Below are 25,870 nucleotides of genomic sequence, written 5' to 3'. Positions count from 1 at the left end.
GGTTGTTATAAATTTTTCTTTTTGTTTATTGGCGATCTTCTTTAGCAGATGATCATTTACGTGTCAGATTTGAAACAAATTCTTATCAAACTGCCAGAATATTTATCGAGAGAATGTCTGACTACATTTGTTTTTGCCCAAATCAACACTGGAAAATCAAGCCAGAAACCAATAAAGATAAGGAAGAGAAATACTCAGGGTCTAGGACTGGCAAGGAGATGTCAGAGTCAACTGTTATATAGGTTTGACTCTTACATCATCTGTTCACTCTATATTAAAAAAAGACAAGAAAGATAGAAACCCCTCAAGTTGGAAACAAATGAAAATAAATGAACCTAAACCATACTTGAAGGGCTTCTCTGGTAGCTCAGTAGTAAAGAATCCACCTGCCAAGCAGGAGACCAGGTTGGACTCCTGGGGGTCATAAGATCCCCTGGAGAAGGAAATGGCAACCCACTCCAGTATCCCTGCTTGGGAAATTCCATGGACAGAGGAGCCTGGCAGCTACAGTTCATGGGATCACAAAGAGTCAGACACAATTGAGCGACAAAGCAGCAGCAGCCGCAAATCATACATGAAATTAGTTCTGTAGCCGCACAAGATAAAATGACTCCAGGTGACATCTGCCTGCAGTACTCTTGCCTGTTCTTCCTCAGTCAGATGTTCTAATGACAAGAGGACTCAAACAAGGCTGAAACTTCACTCAGAACTTTTATTATTAGTAACAACTTTGGTATTGTAGTTTTCAAATGTTGATATATGGTGGTGGTATTGGTTTAATTGCTAAGTCGTGTCTGACCCTTGGAGAGCCTCATGGGCTATAACCCTCCAGGGTCCTCTGTCCATAGCATTTTTCAGGCAAGAATACTGGAGTGGGTTGCCATTTCCTTCTCCAGTTTATATATGGGAGGATTAAGCAAATAACCAAAGATGTTAATTTTCAAAGTTTATAATTCTTTTTTTTTAATTTGTATAAATAATTTTTGAATATACATTTAAAATTGTTTCCTCTTTCATATTTCAGGTTAGTTTTTAGAAAGTTCTTTAGTAAAGACAATTTAATATGTTCCCAGTATCCTATATAACTGCGACTATTATCACTTCAAAGAAAAAGAAAATAAATACCTGTATATAATTATATTCATTGCGATTCTCTCTACATTTCTGCAGTTTTGCTTTATAACATGAGCCTGGATGTGAACCGAAAGGCAGAGTCTCCATCGAGATTTTACTTTTCTTCCAATGGAACTTATGATGTGATTACAAGAAGCATGAAAGTACAGAGCAAAGCAACTAGCTGCAAAACACATCGAGCATTTATGCGGGTAACGTAAACTTGTTTTCATTAACAGCCATGTAGCCTTCAGTATTATCAATACATTTAATTCTTATTGCATTGGTATGTTTTATAAAACATAGTGAAAAGTGTTAATGCCTCCTGAACTACCTAATCTACTCCTCTGTAGTCTAGATGTTAGACACTCCTGTGACCTGGACAATTCAAACTCTTACTTACTGCTGCCTCTTTGCTTCATACTTATCACATTTAGTGCATCTCTGTTTTTACAGATTTGCCTTTTCCTATCCTCACTTGTTACTGCCCCATCTCTGTTTACATGCTTGCCTAAAAATGTAAATATCGAGTAGCTCTGCTGAGCCCCAAACCTATGCCTGGTAGATATTGGGGGCTAGGGGGAGGCTTTGGAAGTTGGTTTGCTTTTCATGTGACTTTAAGAAGCAGAATCAAATGTGGCTGCTTTTGGATTGTGCCTTTGTCTCTGGGCCAGCGCTGTTGGTGATGTCAGTGGGAGCTCACACGGTTGTCGCATGGTGGGGATCATCTGTGGGCCAGGATGATGGCTCTCGTGATCGTTTGGTGTGTATTCTGCCAAAGCATAGCCGATTTCATGTTTCTTTTATTAAAACACTCATTCCCAAACTGATCATCACGTTCCTTGCATTGGTCACATTTTATCGTACGAAGCAGTGCCAGGCCTTTTTCATTAGGGAATGGTGTGCTTCATCAGAAAATCTATTGTCACAAAAAAGCCAAACTATTCCCGGGAGCCCTTTCTGGGCTTTCAAATAGTAGCCTCAGCTTAGCCCTTAATTTTCCCTTAGATACTTATTGCAAGCAAATGCAAACAAGCAACAGGACTATTAAATGTTAAGAGCAATAATCCTTATGCTCTTTCCTCATTTCCCTTAACAATTTTTATTATTGTACTAGGGTAAAGCTATTAAATGGTCGAGAGTCAAAAATATAGGATGATATTAGAGTAACCATAACTGATATGGTGGGGATTAGAAAGGTTTTTTAAAAAATTCTACACAGTTAATTTTATTCCAGTTAACCAATTTTAGAGACGAACATTGAGGCCATTTTAAAGATAATAAAAGGACCAGAATTAGACATTGATAAATATATTGTGTTGAACTTGTATGAATGCCAGTAAATTGATCTGATTTATTGGTCCTATTTCTTGGTATTGTTCCTATGACTGAGGGTCCATCAAAACTGTGCACATTCCTCAGAATAAGCTTGTACCCAAAATGACAATTGAGCAGAGGTTTCTGTGTTAGTTGCATCTATACTTGTTGTGTTACCACGGTAGCGACAACAGCAGGTTACAGCCCTGACTTTGGGCCATAATGACCGTCAAAAGTAGCATTTAGCTCTGGGATTGGTACATAGTGGGACTGTCTATTAAAAACTGATTGCTTCTTCCGATGTTGTTTTTCCTTTCTAACTTACCTTGCTTTTGTTTGGGATGTTTTAAACCTATTACATAGAAAGTCAGAAGGCTACTCCAACACCCTCCCTTGCAACAAATCCAAAGGGTAGGTGTAAAAACTACAGAAGCAGCTGTCCTAACCTTGAGTTTTGTCAAGGACTTCTAGCTGTTAATTTGGGAAGAGATGAAGATTTAATGTGTGCATTTCCTACCCTCACCAGCATGGTATCCAAGGCTTTCAGAAACATTAACTGAACTGCTCCTTTGTTCTGTAAAACGTGTCCAGTGTCAGGGGTGTGTTATACATATGCACTCTACCTCAGCACCCGATACAGTTAAATAAGGTGATACTTGTTAATTATGTTCTCAGGCCCACAGCCCCCACCTCTCAGAGGACGACCCGCCTGCAAGTTGGGCATGCTTCCTTTGTATAGGTTCTGTTGGCTAAACCAATTAAGCTCTACTTCTCCTTCCAATTAATTTAATAGATATTGAGTACCTATGTGGTGTCAGGTTCTGTTTGAGACTTTTATATATGTCAATGACTGAAACATAAAAAAGGTTACTACCTTTATAGAGCTTATAGTGTAGTGTGGTGAGATAAACAACAGGGTAACAAAATGTAAATTTTTTGTAAATTTTATAGTATTTTAGAGGAAGATAAGAGTGTTAGTTGCACAGTCTCTTCCAACTCTTTGCCACCCCATGGACGCTAGCCCACCAGGCTCCTCTGTCCATGGAATTCTGTAGGCAAGAATACTGGAGTAACCGTTCGTCTCTCCAGGGGATTTTCCTGACCCAGGGTCTCCTGCATTGCTGGCAGATTCTTTACCATCTGAGCCACCATATGGGTAATGGAAAAAAGAAAGGAAGACAGACAGAGCACAGGAGATAACAGAGTGCTGGGGAAGGAGTAAGGGTGCAGTTTTAAATAAGGTGCTCAGAGTGAGTTTCATTCAGAAAGTGACATTTGAGCAAAGACTTGAAGGAAGCAAGGAAGTTACCAGGGGCAATGTAGATACCTGGGGCAATGGTCCTCAACTTTGGCTTCCAACAGCATCACCTGGGAAGCTGGTTAACACCACAGATTGCTGTGCCCCACCTAGAGTTCTTGATTCAGTAAATCTCCAGTGAGGCCTGAGAGTTTCCATTTCTATAAAGGGTGCAGGTGATGGTGATGCTGCCAGCTTGGAAACTATGCTTTGAGAATCCCCCATCCAGGAGGAGAATAGTACAGAAAGAAGAATTAGGTAAAAACAAAAACCTCAAGACAAGAACATGCCTGGTTGTTTTAGAGAATCATGGGGAGGCAAGGATGGCTTTGGAAAAGAGAGCAAGGGGGAGAGTAGTAGAAAAAAAGGTCAGATCACATAAGACCTGTGATTTTCTTTCTCCAAATACAATGAGATCTATTGTAGAGTTTGGAGCAAGAGAGGCGACATGATATAACTGAGTGATAATAAGGAATACTCGAACTGCTTCCTAATTGCTATGTCGAGCCTAGGCAGCCACAGATTGACACAGGAAGAGAGGATACTTCAGTAAGTCAGCTGAGAGATGATGGCTCCAGTGAAGATGGCGGTAGTGGATATGGTGAGAAACAGGGGACGACAGAGCCTGCACAATTTACTGAAAGATTGGATGTCTAACATTCGAGAAAGAAAGGCTCCAAAATGATTCCAAGGTTGTTAGCCGAAGCCACTAGAAGAATACTGTTTTCATCAACATGGCAGGGAAAACAACTCTCAGGTGGAACATGTTGACGTTCAGTTGTGGACCTGCTGAGCTGGAGCAGTTTTACTTTTAAGTGTATAGAGCAATTCAGCATTTAAATATACTCATCTGGAGTTGGAGAATGCTCTGGAACCGGAAATACAATGCCTCTTTGGCATACAAATGAGGTTTAAAGTCATATGAGGTGGTTGAGATCATGACAAGAAGAGAGAAGAGGCAAGGTCTGTCCTCTGGGCACTACAACATGGAGAGACTGAGAGAGAAGGCTTACAATGGCGGTGAGAAGGACCAATCCGTAAGGAAAGAAATCAAGAGCTCCTGGCGTCCTGGAAGTGAAGTGAATAAAGCAGGGTAAAGAGGAGGGCTTGATGGTGTTTTCAGTGCTTTCGCTTAGTCAGATAAGATGAAGACTAAGAACTCACCATTGGGTTTGGCAATGTACAAGCTGTTTGTGATCACAACAACAGCGTTTCAGAGGAACAGTAGGGGGAGGAGACAGAGAGTAGTTTATTCTTTCACAGATTCTTGCTCCAAAGGGGACTGAAGAAAAGGGGCTGGGAGTCAGTAGCCGACAGAAGTAGAGTGACTTTTTTTTTTCTTTTAAGATAAGAGGGATAGCATGTTTTTATGCTGATGGGTATGTTCTACCAGAGTGACACATTTAGGAAATAGATGAAAGAATAGTCGGACCAAAGTTCTCAAGGCAAAAGCAGTGGGATTTGATTGTACAAATGAAGGATTGATTCTAGGGAGGCACAGGCATAGCTCCTTTGTTTCTGTGTAGATGTTGGGCACGTGTGTGTGGGAGGACTGGAGGTTCTCTTCTGATTGCTTTAATCTTCTCAATGAAGTAAGAAGCAAAGTCATTAGCTTCAGTTAGAATGGAAGAGCTGGTGTTTCGAGTTCGGGAAGAAGATGTGAAATAGTCTTCTCAGAGTGTGAGAGAGTGAGAGGGAGTAGTAGGGTCCTGAGATGGCATTAGGCTCTCTCTTGCACCAGAAAGTGAGATGAGTCAGTAGGGCTGTGGTTCTTTCCAGCCACATTCAGCCTGATAGGTGGGAGTAGATGAGAGTCAACCGTGGTTGTGGTCTGCTAAAAGAGTGACACAAAGGAGAAAAGAGAGAGTTGACGAGTAAGCAAGTGAGGGGTTATATCGTTGTCCATGAAGATAAAGCAAGGTAAGGAGAGGAGGCAGGACATTAAGAGGCTGGGTAAGGAACAGGGGGAGAAAGCTGAATTGGAGGTCCCAGTGGGATCAGCAAATTGCTGGACTTGAGTATTAAAGACAGTGAGCCAGAAAGATCCCACCAGTTTTACAACATGTAAGAGGCACTGGGATCTGAGGGTGAGGAAATGATTGAATTTTGTTCTTATTCTTTCACACAATCCATTGGTGATCTCACGTAAATGAAAGTTTTTAACCCTACTTATATTTTAAAAACTCGTTACAGTCTTTGATGGTAGAAAATTTGGCTATTTTAAAAATTCCAAATCTTCTCAAAAATCTTCACTTTTATTACATCCTTCTCTTTCAATCAAACATTTTAGTTTCATGTATTAGATCTTCTTGGAATGTGGTAGACATTTTTAACAATTAATAATTATCACATCACTGGAATATAAATTTGTTGGTATGTTATTTTTCTGAGACTATATGGTTTTTTATCTGGTTGGTAAGCACATCAGATTTCTCAAGTCTACTTAATCTACTCATAATTAAAACAGGTATTACATAAGATTGTTTTATGTGAATGGTCAAAATGTGTTCTTCAGAAAATAGGAAGGTAGAAATTATTATTTTTTCCTTATAGAACTCCCTTTTTTAGTTGGAAATGGCAATCCACTCCAGTACTATTGCCTGGAAAATCCCATGGACAGAGGAGCTTGGTAGGCTACAGTCCATGGGGTCGCAAAGAGTCGGACACGACTGAGCGACTGCACTCATAATTATGCCAAGCTTTAATTTTTGCTATTAGAGCCTTAAAATTATTAGATGTTATGAAAGAAGAAACTACAATTTAGAGTTGGGAGTTAATCAAAGGTTGCTATGATAGAAAAGAATGGTTAATTTTTATGACTTACAGTGTTTTATCTATCAGAATTATATTAGATATCACTTTTCCCTTTATGAAAATGTTCCCTCATTCACGTAAGCATATGAAAATTAATCTTTGTCTTTGTTGCCTTCATAAATACAACTTGATTTGGTCTTAGTGAGTTCTTAGGAAAAGAGCTTAGGACAGGGGATAATTTGGAGGCTATTTTGATTTAACAAAATCTAATCAATAATTGCCAACAATTTTTTAGAAATGTTGGAGCAGCCATGCTAGTGAGACTTACCTTAAGGTTCTTAGAGATGATATTTCTTAATTGATCTTGATGGAATCTCTGCATCAAAACACTCACTGATGTTTGGAAAGAGAACAAATGATCCAATGAGCTTAGTGGCCTTAACAGGTTCTATAACAAGCATGGAATCAACCTGCCTGTGTATTTAGTTTGGAGAAGGCAATGGCACCCCACTCCAGTACTCTTGCCTAGAAAATCCCATGGATTGAGGGGCCTGGTAGGCTCCAGTCCATGGGGTCTCTAAGGGTCAGACACCACTGAGCGACTTCACTTTCACTTTCACTTTCATGCATTGGAGAAGGAAATGGCAACCCACTCCAGTGTTCATGCCTGGAGAATCCCAGGGACGGGGGAGCCTGGTGGGCTGCCGTCTATGGGGTCGCACAGAGTTGGACACGACTGAAGCGACTTAGCAGCAGCAGCAGCAGTGTATTTAGTAGACTATAGTTTATTCTTTCTTTGCTTTCTCTGAATCCTAGGTTTCTGAAATAAAGGAATTTTATTTTGTTACATGAGTCTTTGGGTGACTTCTAAAACCCATCATTTTGAGTAATAACTTCAAAAAAATGAATGTGCATTTGCTTAGTAAATATATTTATTTGTACTTTGTTTGCTTATATTTTTAAGCTATACAAAGTTATATATAGTTTAATGAAGTACCATTTGCTCCAAAGTAGTTATATTTTAACCTCAACACACCATGGACTTTCTGCTGAAAATCTAAGTGCAAGCAAACTATATAACTATACTGATATTATGGTATCCTAGACGTAGGTTGATTATTCCAACATATATTAATTCTTTGTTAAATTCAAGGTCTTTGAAGATATTATCCTTGCCATGTTTGTATTCTTAGAGTTAGCACAGCTCATTACACAAGGCCCTTAATTGAATAATATTTAAGAAATTTATTGATGACACATTCTCCGTGCTTTTTAAATACTTCTGTGAGGAAACAAATCTGAGAATAGTCTACAGGTATAACGGTTAGAGTACCCGTCTTGGGGATGTTATCTTTTCTCTGGAAGGTTTAGTCCCAGGTATTTGACAGTTCACCCTCTGAAACATACTTAGCAGATGAAATGGTTATAATTACACATGGCCTTCCTGGCTCTGATTCCAATCTGTGCCCTAGTGTTCCCTTCTCCCAGACCAACTCATTCCCCACATTGGCACCAGAGCAGCATTTCAAAAACACACATCTGATCGCATTCCTTATGTAAAGTTCTTCTATGTGAGCATTTTCCCATGCCCTTTCAAGCGTAGATTAGTGTCTCTCCCTGTTTTGCACTTGTGTCTGTGTGTATCAGAATGTTCATCCCCCCACCACATGTGTAGACTTATGGGTTATAAACTGTGCCATAGACACTGACTTTCAGTTTGGGGCCCTAGATCCTGCCTTCTACAGAGTAGAACCATGAATAGATATCTTCACATGTTTATTTATACCTCAACATCATTTTTCATTCAGTAATATTTTGTAAATATTTCTGGCTCCACCCCTTAAATAAATTCCTTCACTGCATAAACACAGTAGGAGGACATGAACCTATAGCTCCATTCTCAAGTTGGCCATACTACAAACTTCTGTGAAACCAGACAATAAGGCAGACTTTGTGTAATTTCTGGCATGTGCTAATTTGCATGCTTGTGAGTGTCCTATTTTTATGTAATTGTCCATAAAAATGTGGCATGGAATCTTCATTATTTTTAATATAGATAGCACATGCCCATCTAAATTAAAAATTTCAAGCAAATCTACTTTTTCCCTCTTATATATTAATTAGTCACTTTAAGACATTCTTGATATTATAGCTTCTGTCCTTAGGTGGAGCTGTTAAAGTTAAGTAAGTGTGAATATCTGTCAAATACAGTTCTTGTAAGAGCGCACGTACATTTTATATATTGTGAGCAAAGCATAATTAATAGCTAATTAGGATAATGAAAGTAATATACACCAGATGTAGAGAAGACCTTGTGGAAAATTAGTATGAATTAGATAACATGTGATGTGGTCAAAGCAAGCTTGTTGAGAAGAATTAAAACAGTGGACATGTGGAGGGACAATCAGTGGCTGTCTAGCTCCTACACCTAGGGAATAATTTAATCAAGTTTGCTATTGTAGTACTCAGGGCTTCAAGCTGTTCCATTTTCACAAGTCAGTAACTTGGGATTTGGACCTTGATTTGCAGCATTCCTGTATGGTCAAGGTTTCAGGTTGAGATGATCACTTACCGAGTAATCTAATAAAAACATCTCCGTGTGTGAGAATGGGAAAGCCGTGAGGGTCTTGAGTGCTTTGAATCATGCTGCACCTCTTCCAGGTACCACTTTATTAGTACAAGTCTAATTGCCTCCCTAGTGGCTCAGCAGTAAAGAATCCACCTGCCAGTGCAGGAGACATGGTTTGATCCATGGGTCGGGAAGATACCTGGGAGAAGGAAATGGCAAGCCATTCCAGTATTCTTGCCTGGGAAATCCTAAGGATAGAGGAGCCTGGTGGGCTACAGCCCATGCTGCTGCTGCTGCTGCTGCTGCTAAGTCGCTTCAGTCGTGTCCGACTCTGTGCGACCCCATAGACGGCAGCCCACCAGGCTCCCCCATCCCTGGGATTCTCCAGGCAAGAACACTGGAGTGGGTTGCCATTTCCTTCTCCAATGCATGAAAGTGAAAAGTGAAAGTGAAGTTGCTCAGTTATGTCCGACTCTTAGCGACCCATGGACTGCAGCCTACCAGGCTCCTCCATCCATGGGATTTTCCAGGCAAGAGTACTGGAGTGGGGTGCCATTGCCTTCTCCAGCTACAGCCCATGGGGTCGCAAAAATGTTGTCTATGACTTATCAACTAAGCAATACTTGTATTAGTAGAAAATGTAGCTCATTTTCTATTTAGTGTTCATTAGTTGGCAATAGACAGATTTTATTTTTTCTCACTCCTTCCAAATAGTCACCAGAATTTATTATAAGAAACTAACGTTCTGTAATTCCTTGGTTGGCTTATATGGCTACATTTTGAAGTAATATATGCACATAATAATCATATTTAACATCTTTTGAGATCTAATACATACCAAGCATTGAGCTAAGTGTTTAACATACATTATGCCACTGAATCCTCACAGCAATAAAGTGTAGGTGTCATAATCACCATTATTACCAACCATTTTCAGATGAGGTAATTGATCCATAGATTACATAATCTGTCTAAGGTTACATAGATAACAAGTGAGGGACCTGAGGTTTGAACCCTAGTACTCTACCTTCAGACCACTTGATTTTATCCGTATATATATATGTATGTTGTTAATGATGAGAAGAAACAATTACACCCTTTTTTAATTACATAAAGACATAGAATAGGTGTAGAATTTTATGTGATGTGTCATATTTATTAGCTAACTTATATCAAAAATTAATACAGATGTAAGCAGCATAGCTATAATCTTTATGATAGGTATTTTTTCTATTCATTAGGGGTTATTAATTTATGAGCTTTGGAAATCAGCGTTTAGACAGAAATGTTTAAGCTATACTGCAACTCTGAATTGTCTGTAAATAAATAGAAATCCACTGACATTATTCACTAGGATATTTGTCAGTTACAATGTCATGGATCTACTAAGGAACTAAGTGTAAATATAAACCTCATAAATATAACTCAATTATAGTTAAAATTAATATGTCTAGTCCTAGTGAAAACACTTGAGTTCTTTTAATGGTCAAGAGGGACTTTGCTGAATCTATTTTTTTAACAAGAACTATAGTTGGGAAAGATTGAAGGCGGGAAGAGAAGGGGATGACAGAGGATGAGATGGTTGGATGGTATCACTGACTCAATGGACATGAGTTTGGGTAGACTCCGGGAGTTGGTGATGGACAGGGAGGCCTGGCGTGTGGTGGTTCATGGGGTCGCAAAGAGTCGGACACGACTGAGCGACTGAACTGAAGTGATAGATTGAAATGGGTATATGAAAACTAAAGTCAAGCCAAGCTTTACATTTAAGTTTTTAGTGTGAAAGACAATGAGTGTGATTTTTTCTGAGTATAGTACCAATTATAATACCAAAAGAAAAGAAAAGAAAAACTGCATAGCTCCGATGTGCATGCTGAGTCACTTCAGTCGTCTCCAACTCTTTGCAACCCTGTGGACTGTAGCCCACCAGGCCCCTCTGTCCGTGGGATTCTCCAGGCAAGGATACTGGAGTGGACTGCCATGCCCTCCTCCAGGGGATCCTGACCCAGGGATTGAACCTGCTTCTCTTATGTCTTCTGCATTGGCAGGCAGGCTCTTTACCACTAGCACCACCTGGGAAGCCCAGTTCCTATGTGGGTGGACAGCACCGTCTGATTGTGAGCTTCCTTCTCAAACCCTGAGATTATATCTATTTTTAATTCTTTTGTGCATCAGATACTTTTTCTATAGATTTGCCATCGACATTTCTTATTTCTTGTAGTTTAAATGGTCAACTGAATTCTGGTATAAATTCTCATCGATTACTTTATAGTGGACTCTTATTTGTCCATGCTTCTTGTTACTGTTCAGTCACTAAGTCATGTCTGACTATTAGCGACCCCATGGATTGCAACACACCAGGCTTCTTTGTGCTTCACTATCTCCCGGAATTTCCTTAGATTCATGTCCATTGAGTCGTCGATGCCATCCAAACATCTTATCCTCTATTGACCCCTTGTTATCCTGCCCTCAGTCTTTTCCAGCATCAAGGTCTTTTCCAATGAGTTGGCTGTTTGCATCAGGTGGCCAAAGTATTAGAGCTTCAGCTTCAGCATCAGTCCTTCCAATGAATCTTCAGGGTTGATTTCCTTTAGGATGGACTGGTTGGATCTCCTTGCAGTCCAAGGAACTCTCAAAAGTCTTCTTCAGCACCATAGTTTGAAAGCATCAATTCTTCGGCGCTCAGCCTCCTTTATGGTCCAACTCTCACAATCATACATGGCTACTGGAAGAACCATAGCTTTGACTACATAGGGGCTGCCCTGGTGGCTCAGCTGGTAAAGAATCCTCCTGCAATGTGGGAGACCTGGGTTTGATCCCTGGGTTGGGAAGATGCCCTGGAGAAGGGACAGGCTACCCACTCCAGTATTCTGGCCTGGAGGATTCCACAGGCTGTATAGTCCATAGCGTCACAAAGTGTTGGACATGGCTGAGCGACTTTCACTTTTCACTTTGACTGTATAGACCTTTGTCAACAAAATGTCATCCCTGCTTTTTAATACGCTATCTAGGTTTTTCATAGCAAGACAGGAAGAAAAATAAATGAGTCTGCTTTGTTCAGTATATATTGAAATTTTTATATCCATCTAGGCAGGGCTCAGAGAATTGCTTTCTAAGGAATGCCATTTTTTTTTTTTAATCTTACCTGACTTCCATATTTTTTTTTCACAGACCTGGGATTCTTGAACATCTTTACTATTTAGGGAAGCATTTCCTTAATTGAATGACAAATGCTTTTGAACTTACTTTCTTATTTAATTATTTTATTTATTTCAAGTTATTTTAATGTGTGTGTGTATGTCAGCAGATAATTTTGATAGTAATGTAGTGTATTCCCATTTAACAGAGGGGAATGGAAAAGATGATATAAATTTTAAGTTCATGGGAAAGTGTTTTTAAAAGAGAGAAAAATAATCCCTGCATGTAGAAATAAAGATTAAAATATATGAATTGACAATCAGGGGAATAAACTCACAAGTTGTTTCTTTGGGGGCAGAAGACAGTACCATTTAAAATTCTAATCACTCAGACTTTTTGATCACATATAAGTAAGATTAAGAATGATAAATGTTGTATAAAAATTAGTCAGGTATTAAACTGTCATACAGAGGAAAATGGATTCCAAATGGGTTGGATTACAATTCCTGTATAATTGATAAATCCAAGAACTCTTTCTTTGTGAAATGTGAAAGGACAATAAATATAGAAATACTGTAACAACTACTAATAAGAAAATTGTATGCATAGAAAATAGCATGGAAGAAAATATGCTGAAATGCACACCTCTATAACTATTAGATAGTTCTGGTTTTTCTTTTTAATAACTTCATCTTTTTCCTAATAAACATGAATGCCTTTGATATGAGTGAAAATGTACAGTTCAATTTTTTAACAATATAGCTTAAAAAGAAAGGATTTTTTTTTTCACTTCCACATGTGTTTGACCTTGTGTAGGAAAGGAGGGGCTTATATATGTTTTTTAGTTTACAGGCTTATTTTTATTATTAATTCATATGGTTTTCAATTTCTTTAGAAGGATGTACGGGACATCCTCACCCCAATTCAGATTGAAGCCACTTACCACCTGGGACATCATGTCGTCAGTAAACGAAGTATAGAGGAATTCCCTCCACTTCAGCCAATTCTTCAGCAGAAGAAAGAAAAAGACATCATTGAGAAAACAGTAGGAATATTTTTCTTTATTTGAAACATTACGTGACATACAACTAAAGAAATTTTTTAATATTATATAGTTATGCAGAAGTGAACTATATGAATTCTTTTTAAATTTTTATTTTTTTATAAAAAAGATTTATGGTATGTCTTGTTTTCCATTCTTTTTTATTTTCCCTTTAGGATATTGAATTGAATACTTTTAACTATGCATTTAATCATAGCAGTGATTTCCCATATATACATAAAATGTTAATTTTCTGTCCTCCATACCTTGTCAGTGAAGAAAGTATATTTCTAGCAAGGACTTCTAATGGAAGTGAAGAGCATTCACAAGTTATTCAGGTCTTCATGTATGCTCAGCTTACCTTTCTCATTTTCTGTCTCCTTTTTCATTTTGTCTCCCTCTCGCTCACCTTGCCCACAGATTCCCTCACGTCTTATTAGTCAGATTTTACTCATTCATAAACATGTGTATTTAATTACACAACAGTTTCTCTTTTTAACTTAACTATCTGCTTTTCAACCACATCTCAGGATCTAAATGCATTTTGAGATTGATCCTGCACTCTAACCAGTGAACTGCTTTTTAAAATGTATGCCAAAATATATCAGTTTCACTGACAGTTTATTCCCAGGAATCCAGTTCAGACTTTTACTATCCAACAACGAAAAGACAGAGTCAAAGGATGTTTGGGGCTGTGGTAGAAGTACTCATTAAAACATTCACTTAGAGCACACAGAATGCAAAAGATGAAAAGGACATTTAAAGGTCTAGGTCATATCCTGTCCAGGCAAAATTGCCCCTAAGTCACTTTAAGATATTTGAGCTTAGAATCAGCACTGTCTGCTCTCTGTGCTAAATCAAATAAAGATGATAACTTAAGAGCAAATTTTCTCTATACCCTTGTATGAAAATATTTATAGAAGTCATTTTTTTCACTCTTTTGTTGAACTTTAGCTTTCAATATCAACTACCTTTAAATGCCTTTAATAATGAACATCTCAATAGTTAAAGTACATAAGCTCAACTCTTAGCAACTTGTAGTTATATTAAAATGAGCTACATTTTGATTCTTTGAACAACCTGCTTTACAAATAGGAGTAGTAGAAAAGAGTTATATTTAAGTCATCTAGAGAACGGTTTTCCCTGTATACCTCCCTCCGCTCTCCTGGTCCAGGCAGTCTCTGTGCTGACGTGCCATTTGACAGTGCCCCACTCTCTTTCCATTTCATGGGCCTGGCCCCTCCTCTGACTCTCTAGACTTCTCTCTTTTCTGTCTCTCTCCCCCTTTCACCTGCCCCTCTCTGCTTTCTTTCTTTTTATATCTTTTATGTCTGTATTTCTTTGTCCAGCTTATACCTAAGGGCTTCCTGTGTACCTTACAGTATCTCTGGGTCCTATTAAAATGCTCGGAATTAAATAAATTCTGGAATCTTTTGATAAGCTATATCATTTGTTTTCATTCACTGTATCTTCACAGTAAAATTTCTACATTTTATTATTTTCAACAAATATAAAGCCACTGTTCTACCACCTGTGAAAACTGTGTCATGCTTATGCATAATAAGCAGGATCCCATGGCAGCACCAGAAAATCAAGAGGAATTCAGTGAAAAAGTCTTGGCAGTATAAGTTTTAAACTCTTATAGAGATTACTATCACAGTTTGATTAAACTTCTTTTTATACAATACTATGAAAGAGATATTTTTTTTACTTAACACAGTTGAAAGAACTTGATTCCTTTAGCCCTGAAATTGTTATCTGAACCTTCTAATTCTCAAATTGAACACTTTGAAAGTTATCAATTTGCTATATTAATTTTTTCTCATGTATTATGGATAAGTTATTCTTTAAAAAACGTGGAAATTGGCCTACTGATTTTAAATAAAATAAAAAATATTGTCATTTTATTTCCAGATAAACTTTGCCAGATTTTGTGCCCATGAAAACTGTACTGCTGATTTACAGGTTTCTGCAAAAATTGGATTTTTGAAGTAAGTGTACTTTGCTCTCTGTTATTCATCAGGATGGGGTACTTTATATGTGCATGTGGGTTCTAAAGAATAAAGGACTAAGAACTGATCATTGGGGGTTAACAACATTTAAAGAGCTGGAAAAGAGAAGCATTATGCTGAAAGAGGCTACGTGATCTATATAGCAGTCATATAAGCATATGTTCAAAGGTGACCACTTATTGAAAGAATGTGTGAGCACTATGGTTTTCTCAGGCATAATTTTAATCTTTTTATTGATAACTCAGGTATTTCAGGATTTAAGTGTGTTTTAGATTATCATTAATATAATTGTATTTATTTTTCAGACATTTTAAAGTGCCTGTTAATAGAATTTTAGTGGCAAAATGAGCTAACCTTTATTACATAATGCTTAGCATTTTATCATCCAAAAACTGTTTACATAGTTCAGAGAAGTGAAAGTGTTTGTTGCTCAGTCATGTCTGACTCTGCAACCCCATTGACTGTAGCCCACAAGGCTCCTCTCTGTGAAAGTCTCCAGGCAAGATTATTGGAGTGGGTAGCCATTCCCTTCTCCAGGGGATCTTTCTGACCCAGAGTTTGAACCCACGTCTCTTGCATTGTAGGCGGATTCTTTACTATCTGAGCCACCAGAGAAGTCTGATGCACAAGTTCAGACTGATGCACAAAATCTCGAATTTATGTGACACATTTGAAAGGAAATAAACCATTTTGCTTTTCTAAATTCATAGAAGGGAAACAGAAAAAAAGAAAATACATATAACATGCTTAGAATAGTGTACATAGTGCAAACTGGATAAATGTTTGCAAAAGAAACCATTGTAATTTTACATCATATTATGTCCTTTCTATTGACATTATTCTGCATGTGGAAGGGAAAATGTAAAAATGAAGATCGGAGATCTATACTTCAGGTTAAGAGCTAGTTGTATATGAAAAGTGAGAGAGGCAAGGAGGTGTCACTGACAGGGCAGGAAAATGGGAGACTCTTTTGGGGAGGTAGGGATATAAAGGAACCAGGTTTAAACTGGGGTATTCTGAGTTTGGTGAGATTTCTATATGTAGCTCTCCACTGGAAAATGTAGTTCAGGATTGTGTTTGGGGGTCCTCTATACATTAGTGACCTGGGAAAATGCCTGGGGTCAAAATGGAAGTTTCACAGAGAAGAGAACTAAGGATCAAATCTTGGCAAGGGGGGATAAATTTCATTTAAAAAGCTTAAAAAAAATAAGGAGTTACTCCAGGAGACTGTAAAAGTAACTTCATAGAACCAAGAGGAAAATCAAGTTCATGGTGCGCTAGCCAATGGAAAATGTAAAAAGAGAGACTTAATACTGTAATTTTATAGAGATCGGAAACCATAATGAATGAGGAAAGGTCATGGAAGTTGGCACTTAAAATGTGACTGGTGGGGGAAAAATAGAAAGTCACCAGCAAATTTTAACATAGAAATGTCTGAGCAGTTGTAGTATAATGATAGCATCAGTGATTAAGGGAATATTTATGTATTTATCCAAGGTTATTTATTTAATCATGGGATGATATAAGCAAATGTGAGGATCAAAGGCAGGGAAAATAATAAATTGAACAGAGAGTCTACTTAAATCCAGGGGACACTTTCAGATCCTACTTGAATTCTCCTGTGAAGGGTTTGGCAACTGTTCACATTCTTTTATCAATGTTTTTTGCTTTCATTTCCATGATGCCATCCTACTCCCATTCTGTCTTGCTACTTCTCTGGCCCTGCCTTTTCAGTTGTGCTGGAGGATCACTGATTTTGGCTTTGCTGGCTCTTTCTCACGCTCCCATATTTTCCCTGGATAATCTTACTCACAACTATGACCTCCCCTGGCCTGCCTCTACTGCTTATGCCAGATCCATGCCTCTGAGCTACACGCCCACTCATGCAATGCCTATCACACATGAACTGCTGGGTGTCTAGTCACTATCCACCAATGACACAACCGTTAGTTACCGAGGCCAACAACCTGGAGTTCAGCCTGCACCCTTCTCTCTTTCTTATCCCTGACATCAAATAAATTACCCAGCCTTATAATACTGCCACCAGATATACTTTTTATCCATCATACTACTCTATCTCTACGACTATTGCTTTGAACCAGGCACTCGATATCCTGCCTGAATCAATGGGCTTAACCGCTTTCTGGGATACTGGTGTCTGACTTTGCACTATTCGAATTCCTCTACCAAGATGTTTCCAGAGTGAGTTTTCTCACTTACCCTTGTGATAGCAGGGCTTTAGTAGTTCATTATCATCTTAAAATCTGAAGTCGTTAGTGCTCTTTCTTAGCAATTCCACTGAACTTTTTCCCACTGATTGCAGAATATTTATGGTTCCTTGGCCATAGCATCCTCTCCTGAGCCTCTGTATCCTTTCACTTCGACCTACCTATGTGGTTAGCCCTTATTTATCTTATGAATCTCAGCTGTTTCCTAGGTAAAGCACCCTCCCCCTTTGTCTCTGGCTACAAAAACCTGAGTCCTCCTGTGGTCCTGCCCCCATTGCACCTGCACTCACCACTATTATTGTCCATCTCCACACTATCCTATAGGCTGCTTCAAGGGTCTATATTTTCATCTTTGTGTCCCTAATGCGAAATACAGTGCCTGGAATGCTCTAGGTGACAAATGGACGTTTGCTGAGAATGCAGCAAGGTCCTAAAGGAAAGAGCATGGGGATCAGATGCAGGTAGAAGGGTTAGGCTTAGAAGGCAGTTAAGATTTTTCTTTATCTTGAGCTAAGAAACTGTGAACAGATGCTGACATTAAGAAATTTTAATGTGGTAGGAGGGCAAGTACAGAGAACTCATGGATGGCCAGAATAAAAACTGAGTTTATAAATGCAAAGTGAGGGCTTTGAGGATGGGTTTGGGACCTTGTGAAGGGAACGGGAAAAGATTCAAAATAACTGTAATAAACGGGATGGAGAGTCAACCAGGAATGAGTAAAAAGGTTGACAAACAGTGTTGAGTACCCTGCTGGGGTGGGATGACATATGGCAGAGAATAAATTAATTCTTTTCACTTAGGCAATGCCAGGATAGCCTTGAGCATCCACAGTTGAGGGCCAAGAAGCCCTAACCTATTTGATTGATAATTGAACTCTATACTTAAATTATCCAGATTGGCTGCTTAGATAGTCCTAAAACAGCAACCACTAACTGCTTCATAATTCAGCATGTAATTGTGGTGCCTTTGTTGAAATGTTAGATGAATAATTTATAACCTTCCCATTCATGTATTTATTTTCTTCCTAAAATGCTTAGTCTTCTGGTACTTTTGCTCTCTGTCATGAGCCTTTGATAAGAAGAATAATTTTGTGTGGGAGAGATTATCTAAGATATAATTAAGTGGTGTTTTCATCTCTTTAAATCAGACACCCCCACTGTCACCTCATCATCTTTCATTGCAATTCCTCAGGCCCATGAAAAAAAAAGTTGAAATTTATAGGAACTTGTGAAGAAGGCTAATTTCCTGAAGCATTAAAATATATCTTCCTGAATTAAGATATTAAATCATTAATTTAATTATCGGTTTTTCTTCATAACATATTTCTCATAATAAGAAGTTACTTTGCCTACTTTGTATTTTAACTTGAAATAATAATGTTTCTTATTATAGTCAAAATATGAAGTCCCTTATGATTGTATGGTAAGACACTGTTTCTCAAGATGTGGTCTTAGAGTCACCTTCATGAGAATCAGCTGGGATGCTTGATATAAATGCAGGCTCCTAGGCCCTGACCATCCAAATCAGTATCCATGGGGACCAGGCCAGAGATATTCATTATTAAGAAGGCTATCAGTGGTTGCATTTTAATAAATTGTACTCTATGAGACAGAAATCTGCCTTTCACACATGAGTCCTACCTGCCTTCTCAGTCATGGTAGGCAAATTGCAATCATATGTTCTATGCCTTCTCCCAACTATAACTCCATTGGCCCTGATGGCATGTCTGTGTCTCAGAGGTACAAACCTGCTTCAGGTGAATGTATTTACTCCATCAAAGACATGAGTTCCTGACGACTGCAATAACTGACTGTCAGCAGCAAGCTCAATAGTGCTGATGCACTCCATTTCATGTTTCCATGAAGTTGAGGTTTCCTCCTGAATCTCTAAACTCTCAGGTCAGTAAATCCCATTCAAATGGACTTACACTGAGAAATGAAGATGACCAAATATCTTTATCAACATTCCAAGTAGAATTTACAAACAGAGTAGCAGGTATCAGCCATCACACCAGCAGCTGAAAATCGAGTCTTTCATAGAGATGGCTGATCTGACACTACCTCTCTTCTGTGCCTCCATCATGCTTCCAGGGTAAGAGCTGGAGGTGTTTCCTGACCAGAAGTCCCCACTTTTGGTTAGGAATGCTTTTAACTGTAACAGAATATTAGACTAACACTAACTTAATGCATGCTCATTCTGCTGCTAAGTCGCTTCAGTCGTGTCCGACTCTGTGCGACCCCATGGACTGCAGCCCACCAGGCTCCTCCGTCCATGGGATTTTCCAGGCAAGAGTACTGGAGTGGGTTGCCATTGCCTTCTCCTGAACTTAATGCATAGAGGCGTTTAATAATTTTGCAGAATCAGCAGTCTGGAGAAGGTGGATAGGTTCAGTGCAAAACTACCAAAATCTGGACATTCATGGTTCATGTCTATCTTTCCAGTTCTCTTGGCTTTTCCCTTGTGGTTATCAGATGGCTGTCACAGCATCAAGCTTCCCAATAAACAGAAAGGGGAGGAAGCAAAGTTCCGTGTCCTCTTGAGGCTGGCTTTCGAGGAAGGGAAGTGTCTGAGCAGACTTGTTATCCTGATGAACCAGACTGTGTCACATGCTTCCCACTGAATCTCTCCTGGCTGAAGGAGGACAGAGGCATCATGATCTTAGATTAGTCAAAATTCACTCCCTGACACCAAACAAGGACCTTAGCTTCTGCAGTATCAAGGGGACACTCCCTATTGCTTGAATAATCCAGGGTTCTGTTAGCAGATAAGAATGGAGATCACTGTTGGATAGACTGTGTGTGTGCACACGCACACACACACATGTGCACTCAATTGTTCAGTCATGTCCAACTCTTTGTGACACAAGACTATAGCCTGCCAGGCTCCTCTGTCCATGGGATTCTCCAGGCAAGAATATTGGAGCAGCTTGGCATCTCCTTCTTCAGGGGATCTTCCACACAAGCCTGTAGGCTGCCAGGCTCCTCTGTCCATGGGATTTTCCAGGCAAGAATATTGGAGCAGCTTGACATTTCCTTCTTCAGGGGATCTTCTCGACCCAGGGATCAAACCCAAGTCTCCTGAGTCTCCTGCATTCCAGGTGGCTTCTTTACTGCTGAGCCTCCAGGGAAGCCAGACAGTGAACAGTGTGTAACTGCACTGTTCTTTTAGCCCCAAAAGAGTAAGTCTAACAACACTGTCCATTTTTACAATGCTGATATTAGGAATATATGCCTCACTGATGTCGCCGAGTTTGGGGAAGAGGAATTGTATGCTTTATACACTAAACATTCTAATTACTAGTTCGGTCTTCCAGTCATATTCCTCTGCTAGCTGCCTTGGGCTCTCAATGAGTTTGTCTTTATTCAGTAAAATCTTCTTAAATGTCAGGTAACTGATATTTCCCAGTAGATGAAAATTTTCCAGTGCTTAATTTTTTCCCAAAGTCAGTAATAAAGACAAAAGAGGAGACATATTTACTTGGCCCTGTAGGCCACTTTCTGCAGGTTAGGTTTTGTCAAATAAATGACTCATGTACATTGACATGGGTACATATTAATTCATGTTATATTTTGTTCTAGCATCTTGATTAAAAACATGTTAGCTATGAAGCAGTCATTCATCTTATAGAGGCAAAGTGCATTCATTATATTAAGACTTAGGAAGCATTCATTCAGGAAAAACATAGAGCCTGGTGCTGAAATACATCATTTTTCTATTTTCCCCTTATTAAGTTATGATTCTGTATGTGTACAGCATCTTGATCTGCTTAAATTACGAGGATTCTAGGCTTCTTTGTAAATTTCAAGTCTGCATTACGCATGTTTTAATGAAGAATGGACTACGATTCCCAGGAAAAGCTCTGGTTCAGCCTTGTCGCGCTTCCAGATGTGCACCTGGCCCTTTATTTCGTCTCACATAAAAAGCTGGTGGGCCTCCTTCTGCCGGCCCCTTGTTAATGATTCGAGGTACAGTAAGATATATGCATACATATGTGTGTGTACATGTATATATATACACGTATATATATGTACACACATATACACAAGAGTAGAATTGTAACCATGATACTGCAGCAAAATAGCTTAAAAAAGGGAAATAGACCAGGAGCCTCGCTGCTGAAATGTGAACAGTGTGTGTTTCTCTTTAATTTGCTGTTGTCTTGGAACCTAGCTGTTTATGCAGTGCTTTCACCTTCTGTTGCTTGTCTAAGTGCCAACTTCTTTCCCAAAGGTGTTCAGTGACTAACGCTTTGGTTACAAGCCAGAATATTTTATAAATGTCTATTTCTAGGCAGCTCTTCTACAAGTCTTAATTAAACTTTAATGTCAAGCTGAAGTTTACTTTTGGAACCTCTTCGGTTCCTTTAGTTGTACTTTGGTTCTGGAGAAGTAGAGGGGTTGTGGGACAGCGGTGTTTGTGCACAAGCCATGAGTGCTAATGTAACACAAAGGTTTACAGCACAAGAATGAGCAAGTCACAGCCATCCCCTCACATGTTGGGAGAAAGAGCACACTGTCACTGAGTCAGATTCTTCTACCCTGAAATGTGCCTGGGGTTTAGAAGAGTTACTGCCTTATTAGTTATCATTCATCCTCCCAGAAATATGCAACTTCTCAGACCCAGGGGTCAGAGCTAGAAATGCTGCCTAGGAACATTTTAATTCCTTTCTCCTCAATGTCATTACTATCAGACAAGGAATTATGAGGTCTAGGGGGTCATTTCCTCTAAGACAGCATCCAGTGCCATCTGAAATAATGAAGCTTCTGTTACTGGCAAAATAATACAGATTTTAAATACAGTAATATGTGGTATGCTTATTTTGAAATAATTATGCTCCTCAGTCAGGCTGCTCAATGACAGAGCCAGCAAACTTTTTACATGAAGGGACAGACAGTAAATATTTTAGGCTTTGTGGGACAGAGATCTGTATCAACTGCTCAACTCTGCTGTCAGAGTGCAAAAGTGGCTACAGATGAGTGGGCATGGCTATGTTCCAATAAACCTTTATTTGCATGACTGGGCAGCAGTCCAAATTTGGCCTTCAGGCAGCAGTTTTTGAACCCCTACTCTATGGTATGCTTGCTTTTTATATGAGAATCCTGTAGGACATTTTAATTTTTTATTATTTAAACATAGTTATTTATACTATATTTTCTTTTTTTCCCCACTTTATTTATTTTTTTTGGAGGCTAATTACTATACAATATTGTAGTGGTTTTTGCCATACATTGACATGAATCCACCACGGGTGTACATGTGTTCCCCGTCCTGAACCCCTCTCCCACTGCCCTCCCCATCCCATCCCTCTGGGTCATCCCAGAGCACTAGCCCCAAGCATCCTGTTTCATGCATCGAACCTGGACTGGTGTATTTTCTAAATGTAACTTGTTAGTAAAATTTCAACTGGTTGTCAGCCTGATTTAGAGATTTTTTTTTTCAGGAATTAGTCCTGGGTTAGGGGTCTGCTCATAGATAGACAGACTGATGGACGCCGCATAAATTACATATATATGTTTACTGGAAAACTATAGAGGCTCCAAACTGGAATTGTCAAATTCCCAATGATAGTTGAAAAGATAAATAAAATATAGCATATTTATAAACATTAATATGCACACTAGTTAGAAGAAACACTTTACAACTCTATGCATCAATATAGATTAATCTTAAGAACAAAATTTTGAATACAGAAATGTCAGATACTGAAAGATTACATAGTGACTCTGTTTATATGAAGTATAAAACTGAGCAAAGCCAGTCTAAACTATTAAAAGCAAGATAGTGGGTGGTGGCAGTCATTGGAAGGGGGCACAAAGGTGTTTCTTTGATGTTGGCAATACGTTTTTCTCAATCTAGGTGATGCTTTCACACATGTATTCAGTTCATAAAAATGTACTGAGTGCTCCATTTAGGTTGTGTGCATTTTTCCTTATGTATGTTCTACCTTGATAAGAAAATTTAAAACAATTAGGATAAGAGGGGAAGAACTTTTAGGAATTAGGTGAAATGTCTGATTTCTTAAAGATATATTACTAGAGGTATAAAAGTAGGGAGATGTGTCCAAAAATTATAATTTTGTTTGTACATCCTGAGGTTAATAATATTTTGCTTCTTAAAAACTGTACTCTTTCCAGTATCAATGTTGCCATCAATTTATTGGCCAGCTCAATAGCTGTGTTGTCGCTAAAACATGAGGTTGTGTGGGTGGGGCACAGAGCACATGAACGTGGAAGTATTAGATGTTTACTTTATCTTAATGAAACATTTGGAGTTTGTATTCCATCACAAAGCAGATAAGCATGGCTGTAATGTCATAGAATGTATACAGTTATGAAATTTTAACAGTCAGTTACCCAATACTTCCTCACTTTCCGAACTTTCTTTAGTGTTACTCAACCGTTTTTAAGGTTACTGCACTTATGTGCCACACATATACTCTGAACACTAATTGTGTTGCTAGCCTTGGAGAAAATAGTGATAATCATGACCCAGAACGTTTCTCCAAGAGAACTTATTCTAGTTGTGAGCAAAACCAGACAGTGTGAACATCCCGGTTTATAGGGTTGCCAAGTGTGCGGGATAGTTGGAGAGGGAGAAACCACTTTCATTAGGAGGATGCAATGCTGGGTGAAGGGGCTTAGCAATGACGATCAACTGGAAGAACTTCTGAGAACTCTCAACATTGACACTCAAGCCAGAACCGGCACTCACCTGTCCATTTGGATGTGCGGCAGTGTTCTTGTTCCGATTCACAGGATGCTGAAGCATTTTTGCAGTTTTTTTTTTTTTTTAAATTTGGCCCATTTATTAGTAGAGGTGACCAGTCTGCCTTAAGAAATTAATTCTAATCCGACAGATGTTAGTGGGACCCGTTTGCTGGCCACAGCAGCCCCTTCCCAGTGTTGTGCTCACATCCACCAGAGCAGCCTCTATTTTGGTGGAAATAGTCTGTTCTTCTTCCTCAGTTTTCCCCATGTCTGCCTGTGGCTTGGGAAACAGCTAATTCAGTGTCTATTTAAGGATCAAGAAAGAAAATGAAAAAAAAATCTTTTAGGAAAATATTTTGAAATAATGTGGAAAATATGTAAGATGATAGAAGCAGGAAATTAAACAGAAAAACAAAAAGCAGTCTAGTTTAATTATAACTAAATTTTAAAACTTTTCTTGTGTAATAACTAATTAAATTCATCTGAAACTGGGAAATTGAGTTCTTTTTAACATAGATTTACATCTGCTTGCATGGGGTCATCTCCTATGGTTGTATTTCCAAGTTAATATTTTATGTTCAGGATAAATAAATGAAGAGATGGATTTTTAGTTCCCAAACAAAAACTAAATAACATTACTTCATTTTTAGACCACATGAAAATAAAACCTATCTTGCTGTTGGAAGTATGAAGACATTGATGTTGAACGTGTCTTTATTTAATGCTGGAGATGATGCGTATGAGACAACTCTGCATATCAAGCTCCCCACCGGTCTTTACTTCATTAAGATTTTAGATCTGGTAAATATCAAACATATTTTTGGTCATCTGATGCAAACAGATGACTCATTGGAAAAGTCCCTGATGCTAGGAAAGACTGAGGGGAGAAGAAGGAAAGGGCGTCAGAGGCTGAGGTGGCTGGATGGCATCACCGATGCAATGGACATGAACTTGGGCAAACTTTGGGAGATGGTGAGGGGTGGGGAGGCCTGATATGCTGCAGTCCATGGGGCTGCAAAGAGTCAGACATTACTGAGTGACTGAACAACAACAAGTATCAAAAGCTATAATAGCATGATGCTACATCTTTTACTTCATTTTTTAAAGAATTTAAATGGTATGAATGACTATCACTTTGAGGTATAAATATTTGAGGTTTGAGTCTTAATATTCACACTTAGCACTCAGGTTTCCAGTGTTGTTACTTTCTCTGTGCCCCTAAACAAAATGGCAAGTTTCTTGGGATATGACTGAGAGCAGGAGAGTCAGCTTCCTGCTTCCAAATGCTACTATGGGGCAGAAGATACTGTCCAGTTATGCAAGCAAGCTGCCAGGTGCCATTGCTCTCCTCCCTGGTACATCCTCACCTGGGGCTATGATGCTGCTCCTCATGGTTGGGGTCTGGACATGGACAATACTGGCCTTCCATGCTGGGCTCCTGGAGATACTGCTCTGCCTTTTAGGTTCACATACACTGTCTCAGTCCCACAGAACTTCCAAAATGCTAGGACCAGTGTCAGATTCCAAAATCCCCGTGTCATCCAGTTGCATGCAAGTTTCTCTTTTCCTGAAGGAGTTTGGAGCATCTGGAAAGATTTTCTTTTTCCTTTTTACCATTGTGCCTTAGTCACGAGTGCTTAAACCCATCAATGAGGTATTAGTAATGTTGAATTTGAAAGAGCAATGTTTCAAT

General features: G+C 38.9%; 1 protein-coding gene across 1 annotated transcript in view; it reads left to right on the top strand.

Moving 5' to 3' along the window:
* Window positions 1-25,870, top strand: part of ITGA4 (integrin subunit alpha 4) — a 91,723-nt gene that overhangs the window by 51,090 nt on the left and 14,763 nt on the right. Inside the window, exons 15-18 of the mRNA XM_068969172.1 lie at window positions 1,171-1,325; window positions 13,084-13,233; window positions 15,145-15,221; window positions 24,828-24,978. Of these exons, the coding sequence (XP_068825273.1) occupies window positions 1,171-1,325; window positions 13,084-13,233; window positions 15,145-15,221; window positions 24,828-24,978 (533 nt within the window). The remainder of the gene's footprint in view (window positions 1-1,170; window positions 1,326-13,083; window positions 13,234-15,144; window positions 15,222-24,827; window positions 24,979-25,870) is intronic.

The sequence above is a fragment of the Capricornis sumatraensis genome, chromosome 3, assembly GCF_032405125.1.
Source record: "Capricornis sumatraensis isolate serow.1 chromosome 3, serow.2, whole genome shotgun sequence".
NCBI lineage: Eukaryota > Metazoa > Chordata > Mammalia > Artiodactyla > Bovidae > Capricornis > Capricornis sumatraensis.
The sequence above is the reverse complement of the archived record's forward strand: the minus strand, read 5'-3'. Positions and strand labels throughout refer to the sequence as shown.